We start from the raw sequence: 13,622 nt of genomic DNA, 5'->3' as shown, positions 1-13,622 counted from the left end.
TTTCCTCTTTCTTTCTTTTTTTTCCTCTTTCTTTCTTTTTTTTCCTCTTTCTTTCTTTTTTTTCCTCTTTCTTTCTTTTTTTTCCTCTTTCTTTCTTTTTTTTCCTCTTTCTTTCTTTTTTTTCCTCTTTCTTTCTTTTTTTTCCTCTTTCTTTCTTTTTTTTCCTCTTTCTTTCTTTTTTTTCCTCTTTCTTTCTTTTTTTTCCTCTTTCTTTCTTTTTTTTCCTCTTTCTTTCTTTTTTTTCCTCTTTCTTTCTTTTTTTTCCTCTTTCTTTCTTTTTTTTCCTCTTTCTTTCTTTTTTTTCCTCTTTCTTTCTTTTTTTTCCTCTTTCTTTCTTTTTTTTCCTCTTTCTTTCTTTTTTTTCCTCTTTCTTTTTTGGCGGTGCAACTTTATCTGTGTCTAACTCCTTGGTGTTAGTAATTCTGGTTTCCATGCTGGCATTTTGTCAGAGGACTGGTAGTATGGAAGTAGGAGTTTGCAGGTGAATACTTTGGGATATCTCTCTTTCCTTGGCATATGCTAGCAGAAATTTTGAAGGCTCCGGGCTCCAGTTCATAGTGCGACAAGTCTTTCATTGGCTCAGTTGTTCCTTTCAACAAAATTAATGCTCTTAATGGATGCGTCATTAGATTTGCCAGCTGTTTGGTTGTCTGGCAGATTGTATCTGGTGACCAGGTGATTTTATCAGCAGCATCACTGCTGACAGTGTCACAGGGAGACGGCGGACTCAGAGTGACGCTTGCATCTCAGCTGGCTTTCCCTCAGCCCAGAAATGAAGCTCTGCGGTCGGCAGCCGAGCAGCACATTTGTGCTGCTACTGACCTTACAAGGCTTAGAAGGAGAGCACCTTTCAGAAAGATTTCATTCGCTTCAGTACCACCTCTTGAAACTTTGCAACATGGTATTAACCGCTACAAGGGTCACGTTTTGGGTTTGATCATGTGAGAAATCTCTTGTGTCTTTTCTCTTTTAATGTACTAATAAAGCTGCCGATTTCTTGCAGGTGGGTGTACATGGCATTAGAATAGAATTCATCAATGAAAAAGGATCAAAACGCACCGCCACCTACTTACCGGAGGTTGCAAAGGAGCAAGGTCATTGTTGCACTTTATTTCATATGATCTGGTGAAGAATTTAAACGTACATATAAATCTAAAATGCAATATTTGACCTTGCACTGATGTCAGATGATGGAGCAATATTTAATTGTAAGAAGACTCTTATATAAAATGCCAATTACATGCCTGTATCAGTCCCCTTATACAAGTCATAAATGCAGAGTGGCTGTAGGAAAACAAAATCTGGAGGGTGGTACAGTGCTGTCACCCAGCTTTACAGTTGTTAAAAGCTGCCAATTTTCATGCAGTTGTTACGCTGTGATATTAGTGACATGCAAAAACAGTTAAGTGGTGGGATGTCTGGTCAATTATCTTAACAGCAGATTTACTCCTAAATTTGCAATGTTTGAGGTTTTTTTTCAATTTAGTACTTTCTGCTAGTACTTAATTCCTTTTACAAACACTGGCTTCCTGGGGGTTTTTTGATGGATGGAAGGCAATTACTTTTAATATGAAAATCCAAAATAGTGTTGTTAAAGTCCCTTTTAGTAGAGGCACACACTTAAATTTGCGAATTAAAACAACTACAGTAGCTTTTGTTGAATACTAATCTTTTGGACTAAGCAGCTGACTATGACTACTTGCTATGTTTTGGGTTTTTCCTTCCAAGCTTGACAGTGTGTCTCAATCTTTTTACATTTTGCATTGCTGCTTTTATTTTTTTGCCCTTTTTTTTTTCCTTTTTGTATTTGAGTTGGGCTTCTGAGGAACAGGGTGAGGCCTTTACTGAAGATCATCTTTAATTGATAATTCTGTTTTCAAATAGTCACTTACAAGTTTAGAGGTTTCCCAAGCTTTTTTTTAAATTTAGGAGTTGGGGGAGTAGAGGGTGTGTTTAAATTTCTAAATAGTTTTAGTAGACCATGCCTTGCAATCTGGCTCTTTAAATTACCCAAAACTACCCATTTCTATTTTTTTATGTAGTCAAAACTGCCTCTTTTTTTTTAATTTTATTTAATTAATGTAACAATGTGATTGATATAATTGCATTTTTCAGACATAATGTGTCTAACAGCTAGTTAAAATATTAGGGTTTTTTAAATCAATAAATAGGAGTTTTGAAGTATGAAGATTTTATTGAGAGCAGTGAAGAATCTGTATTTTTAATCCATCACTTTTTATTACACAGACATCTGTAATATAATGTAGTTGTTCTGAAATTAGACATATTACTGTAAAGTTGTGATATTTATGAAGAAGTAATCTCTGAAGCTCTCTGCACATGTTCAAGTAAAAGTTCTTTTAAATGTTATGCTATACAGAAATTTAATTTTTGATACTGTCATAGCCATTTATAATTTATAAAGTGATTGTGATACAGGATCATAGCTGAATGTTTCAGAAAAATTTAATTTTGTATCTCGCCCCCAGTCTACGACACCTCGATATAGTGGGTCCACTTTTAAAATATTTCAACTACGAGAAAAATATGATGTCTGTAGAGCAAACTGTGTGTGTGAAGAAATCCTATACATTATATTTCCTTCACTTGTTCTTAAGTAGGGAGGAATGTTCTATGTTTTGCAGAACTTGAGCAGAGCACTTTCATTATCACTAACACTAGATACTGTACCGTATTTTTGCAACATCTCTCCTTATTGCTGTATTTCTCACTAATTTTTACTACTGTACAATTCCACAGGATGGGACCACATTCAAACCATAGATTCCTTATTGAGGAAAGGAGGCTACAAAGCTCCGATTACAAATGAATTCAGGAAAACAATAAAGCTAACCAGGTATGCATCGTGGGCTGCTACAGATAAACCCTGTTTTTGTAATACTGTGATGCGTTTGTTCCTGGTAAGTGCTGATTTCAGCTGTTAATAGTAAGCTTTCCTGTAGATACTATTAATGATTTTTTTTTCTTTTCACAATAGCAGTACGGACTTCTGAGAGTATCTGTGCCTTGCATAGGGGTTAGTGGTGCTAAGCAAGAAAGAAAAGGCTGTTAAATATCAGGCTACTTATATAGCAGGGCACCTGCACGTTTTGTTTGGTAACTGAAAATTCTTAGTGTATTGGTCACTTACTGTGAGGGATGCTGGGGGCTGCAGTTAACGAGGGTTTCTTGCCGTTATCAACTTGGATTTGAGCAGGTGGGGCAGTATGGGGCTGCTGCTGGGTACCAATAACCTGCTCAGTCCTCAGAAAGCATTTGGGTCCTGCGGAGTAGAGGTTTCCCTTGCCTTACCAGCCGTTAGCTGTGCAAATGAGGTAGCTGCTTTGGCAGTCAGCGTACTGGTTGAACTGTGTGAGGGTATTCTCAGGAGTGAAGACATTAATTTAGTAGTTTATTTCATACTCTTGTCACTCTTGCACACTTAGTGTATTTTGATTTGCTAATTTAAGAAAATGTGTTCTGGAGGGCTTCTGAGTGGGCGGGAGTCAAAATATTTTTGAATCTGCAGCACATATTCTGCCCATTATATTGTAGTTATACGGTGAAGGGTGGAGGAGTAAATGCCTGTAAGAACGCCTCTAAAACTGTATTTTTATAAGCTTGCAGTGTAACATGACTGCTAAATTCTAGTTATCTATTCCATGCTTAGGGAAATAAGATTTTTTTAAATCTTAGGTCATAAGAAAATATTGACTGTTCATACTTTTCAGGGTGACCGCACTTGAAATTATTAATAACACAAACAACAAAGTTAGAATCCTTTGTCCAAAACTGGTATCCTTCCTACCTTCTATCAACTTTTAGGGTCTCACAGGGTCACGAGATTAGTTCTAAAAATGTTGTATTCTAAAAATGCTCTTGTTTCTGTGTCCTGATCTCTTTGGAAATTCTTTCCTTAGTACAGCTAGGTGTAAACCAGACTTGACTTCCTTGTCCATAAGTAAAACTCAATCCTTTCATTACAGAAAATAATTGGATTCTCCTGATTTGTTTATGATGCACTGTTATAGGACAGAGACCTGAGATTTTCGTTCTTTTCAGCTTCCACATCTGTCATTTTCATCTACAAATCTTGCTATTACTCAGCAGAGGTTTACGTTTAGACCAGATAAAGGGGAGGCATTTCTTAGAAAAATGGATCTGTTAGTATTAGAGGAATTATTTGTTAGTGATCTTGTGGATGAAGAATAAAGACTTTGCGTCTCAGTGACTGTTCAGAATTCTGGATTCTGGTAGGAACCTGATTACTGTGGAGTAAGCTGTGACCAAGGAAAGCATGCTGTTCTGAAAGTTAAACTGGGGAGGAAGGATCTACAGAATCCAGCTAAATTTTCAAATGCAGAACTCCAATCTTCTTTTAACTTATTTCAGATGTACACCTTGTTACCTTCTGTTCAAAAAGAGATAGAGTAACAGTGCTATAGTTCTGAAATGACCATTTCTGTATACTGCGGTAAATAAGGAATATTTTTCCAAGAAACAAAAATTCTACGTAGCGCACGTTTTCTTCCAGCTACCTGGTTTTGTTGGGAGCAATGGCATATGACCAAATAAGAACAAAATAAACCCCCAAAACCTACCCGGGCCCCAAAAAAACATCACCAACCCTCCCCCCTGTGTTTAGTGCATTTAAGTTCATAACATCCAAACTGCTAGCAAAATCACTGGCCTGATAAGTGGAATAAACAAAGCATGATTTTTAATGTTGAGAAGAATTTTTTTTTCTTTGGCGGTCTGTTGTATTTGCTTAAAAACTCAGTTTCTGCTGACATTAACAGTAGTATTAAAATAGTAACCATTTCCCAGCATCAGACAACCTTTTTTAGAGCCTCATTTTAATAACTTCTTGTCACACAGTAAAACATACATTGGAAAAGTAGAATAAGCACTTTTAACTTCTTTTTCAAGTCTCTGAATTAAAGTAAACGTCCTGTGTGTGAATAAAGCTTTAAGCTGATCAAAACTAGTCCGTTGCTAACTATCTTCACTGCAAGTTAATACCCAGTAGTTCTGGCCATGTTTTCAAGAGAACTAAAATACAGTGGAGCTGAAAGAAGTGTACCAGTTCTAGGGGTCTAGAATGCGGTAACTGCATTTTCTCTTCCATCTGCTTAAATGAGCAGATGCGATTCTCATCAGGCTGCCTTTGGCCTGCTTTGACCCACTTACAACCAACTTCATTAACTGACAGGCTTATGGTTTAGTTTCATATTGGCAGGGGATTTCATTCACAGACCAGCTTACTCGTCAAGGGCAGCGTGCCGCATGCCATTCACATCAATTCAAGAAGAGCTGCAACTAATCTCGCAGCCAGGACCAGCGGCCCTTTGTTAAATTAGTACATCATTAACAAGCACTGTTGTATCAAGTCAGTGTGGGCAGCTTTGGTGCTCTGAAACGCGTCCACTGAAGCAAAAAGCTGCAAGTGTAAGGTGGTGTGCTCGGTCCCTCTGGCAAAGAGGCACCAGAAGCAAATGTGTTCGCCCCCGTAATTGCTGCAGTTGGGAACTCCACAGTAGTTTAAACTTTTGTGTCGGGTTGTGAGTGCAAGTGGTTGAGCCATCTGTTGTGTTTTTTTCAGACCTAAAAGAGGAGAGAACAACCAGAGCAACTCCAGAAGAAAAATATGATAGAAAGGAGAGGTGGCAGTATTTTAAGTCGCTGTAGCTGGATTCACCAAACCTCATCTGTCAGATCTCTTATGCAAGGTCTTTCTAAGTGAAATTTGTGGAAATGTGGAATAGTGTTGGTTTTGTGTAGATTTTACACTTCTACAGATAAGTGTAAATGTGGCAATATGTTCCCTGTTGTCAAACAGTACTGATGCAAGTATATCCAAAGTATTTGTTGTCGGGGCCTGGATTCTGCTTTGAATTATATATAGCTGGCTGTTGGTATTGGGGGGCCTCTCTTCGTCATTTTTCAATGGTCTTGGAAGTCTGGAGAGGTCCCAGTCAACTGGAAGCTGGCAAATGTCCCATTTGTCAAGAAGGGTAAGAAGGAAGACCCTGCTAATCACAGGCCTGTCCGTCTGGCTTCAGAGCCTGGTAAAATTATGGAGAAGGTTATTCTGGCAGTTACTGAAAACCATTTGAGAGCCAGCACCGTCACGGGCCATAGCTAGCGTGGGTTCACGAGGGAAAGGACCTGCTTAGCCAACATGATTGCCATGGCAAGGTCACCCGTCTAAGTAACCAAGGGAAGGCAGCAGATGTGGGGGTTTTTATTTTAGTGAAGCTGCTGATACTGGCTCTGGCAGTGTCCTTCTAGACCAAATGTCCAGCACAGAGCTAGGCAAGTCCATGGTACGCTGTGTGAGCAGCTGGCTGATGGGTCAGGCTGAAAGAGTTTTAATAAATGGGGTTACATCAGGCTGGCGGCCAGTCACCAGTGGGGTTCCCCAGGGCTCAGGGCCGGTGCTCTTTAATGTTTTTTATAAGTGAGCTGTATGCAGGAGTCAAATGTACATTAAGTTTGCCAGTGGTAGTAAACTAGGAGGAGCTGCGGACCCCCTCGAGGGTAGAGGGGCCTTACGGGGAGATCTGGATAGACCAGAGAGCTGTGCAATCACCAACCGTATGGAATTTAACAAGAGCAAGTGCCGGATTCTCCACCTGGGATGGGCTGATCCTGGGTACATGGACAAACTGGGGGACGAGAGGCTGGAGAACAGCCCCGCGGAAAGAGGCCTGGGGCTCTGGGCTGGCGGCAAGCTGGCCTGGGGTCAGGCGTGCCCTGGCAGCCCAAAGGGCTGCGGTGCCCTGGGCTGCGTCAGGCGCCGCACAGTAGCCGGCCGGGGGGCGACTGTCCCGCTGCTCCGCGCTGGCGCGGCCCCGCGGCTCTGTGGGCAGCTTTGGGTGCCTCGGTGCGGGGCAGCATCCAGCTCCGGGAGTGTGTCCGGAGGGGGCGGCCAGGAGGGTGGACGGGCCTGGGGGCGAGGGGCAGCTGGCTTGTGCAGCTTGGAGAAAAGGCCCAGGGGCACCCCCATGGCCCAGCCCCCCCCCATGGCCCAGGGGCTCCCTCACAGCCCAGGCCCCCCCCCATGGCCCAGGGGCTCCCTCACGGCACAGGGGCTCCCTCATGGCCCAAGGGTGCCCTTATGGCCCAGGGCCCCCCCAAATGGCCCGGGGATGCCCTCACGGCCCAGGGGCACCCGCATCACAGCCTACACCTTCCTCACAGGAGGCAGCGGGGCGGGAGGTGCTGCTGTCTGGTGACCAGCGATAGGACATGAGGAAATGGAGTGAAGCTGCGCCAGGGAAGTTCAGAGTGGCCATTAGGAAAAGGTTCTTCACTGAGAGGGCAGTTGGTCACTGGAACAGGCTTCCTGGGGAAGTGGTCACAGCACCAAACCTGTCAGAGTTCAAGGAGCATCTGGACGATGCTTAGTCATGTGGTTTAGTTTTAGGTAGTCCTGCGAGGAGCAGGGAGTTGGATTCGATGGTCCTTACGGGTCCTTTCCAACTTGAGGTATGCTATGATTCTTGTCTGAAAAGAATGCAGTTCCCTTTAATGTAGTTGGGATTATTTTAAAAGCAGAATTTGGCAGACAATTGATACTGATTGTTTAAAAACAGCCCAAAAAATCTGTAGTGCTTGTTTACATTTTTCTCCTAGGTTTGACGTAGAGCGCTGGCTGAGGATACAGGCATTCTCAATAAATGAGTTTTTATTCCCTCTACTTCGAGCAACATTATAGGCAACAATTTTTGACAGTTCTGTTTGCTTAAAGCATTTATCATAAGCACTTATGGTGTGATTTGTCACGTGATTCAAGAATGCCCCTGACAGCCATGATGGTTCTCTCCCTGCCTTTGTGCAACTGAAGTTAGTTTTACTCCTAACATCAGAAGTACAGAGCTGTAATCATCAGACATACCACTAGTGCAGTATTTTTAGAGCTACTTGGAGCTTTCTGGTAACAGTTCTTGAGTTTGCTGCTTTGCTTTTTTCTAGGTACCGTAGTGAGAAGATGACGATGAGCTACACAGAGTACCTTGCCCATCGTCAGCATCATCACTTCCAAAATGGTATTGGGCACCCCCTTCCACCATACAACCATTATTCCTGACACTGAGCCGCATGACCAGTCACTGGACCTCTCTGCAGACCTCTTCCCAGGAGACCCTGCCCCTTCTTGGTCTAGCTATCTCTATTACTGTACCATTTTATGATGATAGTTTCCGTTGCCATGTTGAGGCTGCTTAGTTGGTTAAGCTCATCATGGCAACGGGAGGGAAAACTACATTATTACAAAGATCCCATACTTTTTTTATTATTGAGTCACTGCAGATTTTTTTGCAGCATATATAGCCCTTGGGTTTTTTATGAAATTTTAAATTTCTACTTCATTAACATTGAATTATATCAATCAAGGCTTTCTGTGACTGTGGATGGAAGGAAGAGTTTAAGGATTACAGTTAGGGATGCTTTGCTTAGTAAAAAGGCATTCATGGCTTTTGCATTAATAGGTGTGACAGGGAATGAAACATATCAGATTCAGGTATTCTACTAGACAATGAATTGCATTTTCATAACGTTCTTGATAATGTTGTGTGTACAATAGCTCACCCCCACCGTCAAGGTTTCATGTAGGTATTATACATGATCTCCAGATCCAGCACATACAGCCACCATGTCAAGGCTGACAGACGAAATGCTTTTTTGGATGAAGAGAAGCGATTAACGTGTACAGTGAGAGGTGATGTTAACATGGCAGCATGTTCAGAATCAAGTGGCCTAATTGATAGGGCATGACATAATCCAGTAGGCTACCAGGTGCCTCTGCCTCCGGTTCCGTGCTGGGAATCAAGGGCAATCCAGCCCTGTCGAGAGTACTCATAGTAATGCATTTGTAATGAGACGATGCCTTTCTGATGATCTCAAATTAGGAGTGACATTTAAGAACAGGTTGGTGCGTAGCAGATGTCATATTAGGAAGAAAATGGATTTAGATTTAGTGCCTTTTGACTATGACATAACTATATACTTCTATATAAAATTCACAGGAAAAATATAGCAAATACACTGGACATTCTAGCAAACTATTGAGTCTGCTCTGGTGTCAGGTTTTGGGGGATTTTTTTTTAAAGTGAGAAATTTTTTTTTTATATATATATCAATCCTATTTTGGGAAAGAAAAATCCCTGTTTTGTTTTCTTCTGCTTTTGAACTTGTTGAGTTTTATCAAGTCGTGAATAGTTAGATAGTTCACTATTGTTTAAAAAAAGACTGTTGTGAAAGAGCACAGGACAAGTATGCCGTAATTTTACATGTTTTCATCTATTACAGGAATAATACTTGAGAGCTGTAAAGTACTGTGTAATAATTCTGATGCCCCTCCACATGGTAGAAGAAAGAGAACTGATTGGAACTTTTTCCTGCTGTAAAAATAGGATTTAGCAAAAGGTATGCGTGGTATATTTGCAAGCCCGGTATGTGGTAGGAGCAAGCTCCGTGCTCGTGTGCCTGCAGAACTCCCACTAATACCCGTTGTAGTTCAGTGCATCTTCTAGGGGACGATATACACCATCTATTACAGAAAAGACCTTCCTAATATGCGTGAGTAAACCACAGTAAGCATAAATTCCAGTTATTTTGAATAATGAATGTTTGTAAATATATAGATACGTAAAATTAAAATAGTTAATTAAAATTCAGTTTTAAAAAATCAGATTAATTATAAAAATGTTTCAGTAGGGCTTCAAAAACAGATATGGCTAAATTATGCTCATCCCTTATGTGAGGTTAGCTTTGCCACTTCTTGTAGAAGGTCTTTGGTATTCCTTCATCCACAGCATTTGATGTCCAAATATTAACATTTTCAGTTGTGATGCCTTAATTTATAAGCAGAGGGCCTGAAATTTCAGGAGCCAAGAGATGCCAGCCAGAAGCTGCAAAAATTAATAGATGTTTATACAGAGGCTATTTTGGATGATACTGTTGTCTTGTTTCTACTTGGGGAACACTTTTAAATGGATTAGTCTTCAAGTGGAAATTGTGAACAAGTGGCTACCTGATAGAGTTGTGTTGCGATTTTTTTTTCTTGCCCTTATAGGGAAACTGAGCACAAACTGAATTGTTCTGCTGCAAAAAAAAAAAAAAAAAAAAAGTCATCCAACCCCATCTTTATCTGTCATCTCGTTACAGCATGCTCATGCTTCTGTATGAGCTCATTGTTAGAAGTTTTTTAAAAAGATCTATTATATATAAAAATATATATGTATTGAAAGGTGCTAATCAACCTCAAGCAGGTCACGTGACTGGTCATGCGGATCTAAAATCATATCAGATTTTTTAAAAAATCTTCGATATATGCAGATGTTATACAGAATTTCTTACCAGTGTAATAATGATATACTGATGAATAAACAATCCTGCAGGTTTTTAAGGACAAGGTCAGCAATACTTCCCACCATGGCTTGGGGGAGAAAAGGATAGTTTTGTCTCCTTTTTGTATACAGCATAATGCACACTGCATTTTTGTCTATCTCTTAGTAGCTGTTGCTTAAAAATATAGTTAAAAGGGTGTTATACAAACTGTAAAGGTGTGCTTTTGAAATGAGTTAATGCCAGACCCTTCTGGACCAGAGTTTTGTATCACTAATTAAAAAAAACTGTTACAGAGTCTGTGGTCAATCAGATTGTATGATATTTTTTTAAAAAAGATTGGAATACTCAATCTACAGTGTTTCTAGGGCACCTACCTCCTCAGCATGCAAGTGCTGAAATAGCTATGGATTGTTTCTGTGTAATTGTGGGTTTGTTTGTACAAAACGTGCAGCTCACTGTGACATGCACTGGGACAGAATAGGTCTGTTTGCGTAAAGCTGATCAACAATTGCTCTCACAAATGTCATTCCCTCGTAGTTATGTTTAGTACCCTTTTAGATATATTGCTGGGTTTAGATACAGATTTTTCAATCTGTTTCTTTTTGTAATTTGGGGTACTCTATAAGAAGTTAAGGTACAACCAAGCAGCGTATTTCTGTTTTTTAAGTTGGAATGCTGATTTTTTACGAGCATTACTCAGTTTGCCTTATTCCATTAAAGAGATTGTTGGGGTTTTTTTGAATTCTTTTGCTTAATGTTCCTAAAAACCCTGTTCTGTAAACTGAGTTAGACAACGAAACCGTAGACTTGACATGAAACTATTACTCAGTCGTGCTTCAAGTGGCCTTCCTTCTGCCCAGCCTGCTGTAGCACGGACTCCTCACCATCTCAACCCCAGCGCTGATCGTAGCAGGGGGAGGGCACACTAGAGTTCTGACCTCAGATACACTATGAAATCAAGGCCGTCAAATCCATTTGCACACCCTGGCGTTTGTATACGGACCTCTTTACTTGTCTTCAAACGTGCGGGTTTTTAAAATTGTTGTCTGGAGTAGGTTACATCTCTTATGTGTGTTAGATCGAACCAAAGAAGCCTCCAGCCATGCCCAAATGCTGCTCCTAAAGCCTGCCTTCCAGTCCTTACAAAATCCCTGCAGGATTAAATGTGTTAACTTTTTTATTTTTGTACAGTTTCTAACTGATTTTTGCTAGTGATGTTAATTGAATTAAGTTTATTTGGGGAGTCTGAATATCTCCTCCATTTAAATAAACTGGTGACTTTCCTTTTATGTTTAAAAAAAAAAAAGGTTTTTAAAAAAAAAAAAAAAAAAAAAAAAAGAGAAACCCAAAGTGTGCCTCTCAGATTTAAGGGTTTCTGGTTACATTTATTCTTAAGACCAGCAATGATTCTTTATAGACAAAGATATGTTTTCCTCGGTTTTTATTACTGTTAAAGAAAAAATAAAAAAGAAAAACCTCTTTCTTTGCTCTGGACCCAGTAATTGTGCTGGTACATAAACGCACTGAGAAAACAAACTTTTGTTTGGAACTTTTGTAACAACTTATGACTGTTTTTGTATATCAAAGTTGATTCTTTTCAAGATATTTGGATCTAGTTTCTAAGTTATTTTAGTGTTTTATATGTTACAAAAAAAAAAAATTTCTTTAAATTGTTCACCAGCATCTTGAGTTATCTTTAATGCAATGGTGACACACGATGGGCTCAGAGCTACCTGGAGTAGCTTGGAAGGCCTCCCGTCTTTTCCTTCCTTCCTTAGTAACTTGATTGATTACAATAATATCACAGATTACCTGAACCCCCTTCCTTTATAACTAGATCCTCCTTCCTTCCACATTTAATTGCTATTAGTGTGAAGAAACTGTTGAAATGGGCATTTTAATATAAGTACGGCTTAAAAAAAGAAAAATGAGGAAAAAGAAAAAAAAAAAAGATTATAGAAGGTTATCTGTGGGTCTGTGAGATATGGCTGTGGAAAGATATTGTAGTAGTTTTAACACTATTGTTATTACCTTTTAAATCATTTACCCAATAAAATAAGGAAGAAGAATCACCATTTCTTTTTATGTTTCTCTGCTGAATTGTGCGGCTTGGTCAGTTTTTTTCTTTAAGCATTTGCACTTAGTGTTACTGGTAAAGGTTAATGATGTGTTAGAAATATTTTCCTGTGATTAACGGTCTTTCCATTTTGCCTGCTGTAGGAACAGATTGTGGACAGGTGCATGCAGCTTTCGGTGTAATTTGTGAGTCGGTACACACTCCAAGTTAAATCAGCATTTATAGCAGTTATATCACTTGTATCAGTATTTATATCAGTATTTGGAATCAGTTCAGTTTTGTACTTTTTATATCTTAACGTTAAACATGGAATTTTGTCCAGGCTTGGGCTCCTTGCCCTCTGAGAGGGGGAAATGCTTTCAGCCTTTTGAAGCAAGACGTTGCTGCAGAACCAGTTATACTGGTGTAACCAACACATCGCCTACGCTACTTGTAGCAACGTTACGATGTGTTACAATAATGTGGCAAGGTGTGTACTGAAGAATATCTCAAAATACCACCTAAAATAATTTCAATGCACTTTCTTCCTATTACTGTTACAGTAGTAGGTGTGACTTTTAAAGAGTATCTAGGCTTGCTGTGCCACGAGGGATTTTTTTATCTTGCATGTCATATCTAGCTAAGGTGTCGACTGTGCAGTTGACCAAATTTTATGGAAATGAGTGTAGAGCTTGCGCCGACTTAGGGCAGTCCTGCAAAGTACGGTGGGCCAGGGAAGAAGTCTTTCCCCCTTCCTCAAAAGCTTTTAGCCTTAACACAGTGGTGCTATTTTTAAATTGTTTTACTTCAGCAGATCACAAGAACGGCACACCAGAACCGTGAGTTCATTAACAGCTTTAACTGTCCACAGCAGCTTTCAGCGTCCCTGCGGTAGCTCTGCCTTGGGAGCAGCGCTGCCCCTCCGTGCTGGCACGGGTGGTTGTGCTGATACCCAAGAGATGTTTTATTTGAGAAGGGAAGGCGTGGGGTCCTGCGAAGCAACGAAGCCACAGTCCAGCTGATGACAGAGCAAAGTACCCAGACAGGTAAAACTGACTCGGAGAACTTCATTCCCTGAGCCAAATTCTAGTGATCGGAGAGACGTTTTCTACCGAGTCTGAGTTAAAGATATGTCCTTTTTAGGATAATTTCTGTGACAAAACAAGAAACTTCTAACATCTCCCTGGAATTCAGATCTGAGTTTAGAAGTGGT

General features: G+C 40.2%; 1 protein-coding gene across 4 annotated transcripts in view; it reads left to right on the top strand.

Moving 5' to 3' along the window:
• Window positions 1-12,428, top strand: part of AMMECR1 (AMMECR nuclear protein 1) — an 83,055-nt gene extending 70,627 nt beyond the window's left edge. For 2 of the 4 annotated variants that reach the window (XM_056360025.1, XM_056360023.1), the window contains 3 exons: window positions 1,004-1,094; window positions 2,761-2,857; window positions 7,978-12,428. In XM_056360025.1, the coding sequence (XP_056216000.1) occupies window positions 1,004-1,094; window positions 2,761-2,857; window positions 7,978-8,092 (303 nt within the window). In that variant the 3' untranslated portion in view covers window positions 8,093-12,428. Of the gene's footprint in view, window positions 1-1,003; window positions 1,209-2,760; window positions 2,858-7,977 lie in introns of those variants that run through there. The other 2 variants (XM_056360024.1, XR_008825542.1) reach the window with 2 other exon arrangements.
• Window positions 12,429-13,622: the final 1,194 nt, after the last annotated feature.

Source organism: Falco biarmicus, chromosome 14, assembly GCF_023638135.1.
Source record: "Falco biarmicus isolate bFalBia1 chromosome 14, bFalBia1.pri, whole genome shotgun sequence".
Lineage (NCBI taxonomy): Eukaryota > Metazoa > Chordata > Aves > Falconiformes > Falconidae > Falco > Falco biarmicus.
The sequence above is the reverse complement of the archived record's forward strand: the minus strand, read 5'-3'. Positions and strand labels throughout refer to the sequence as shown.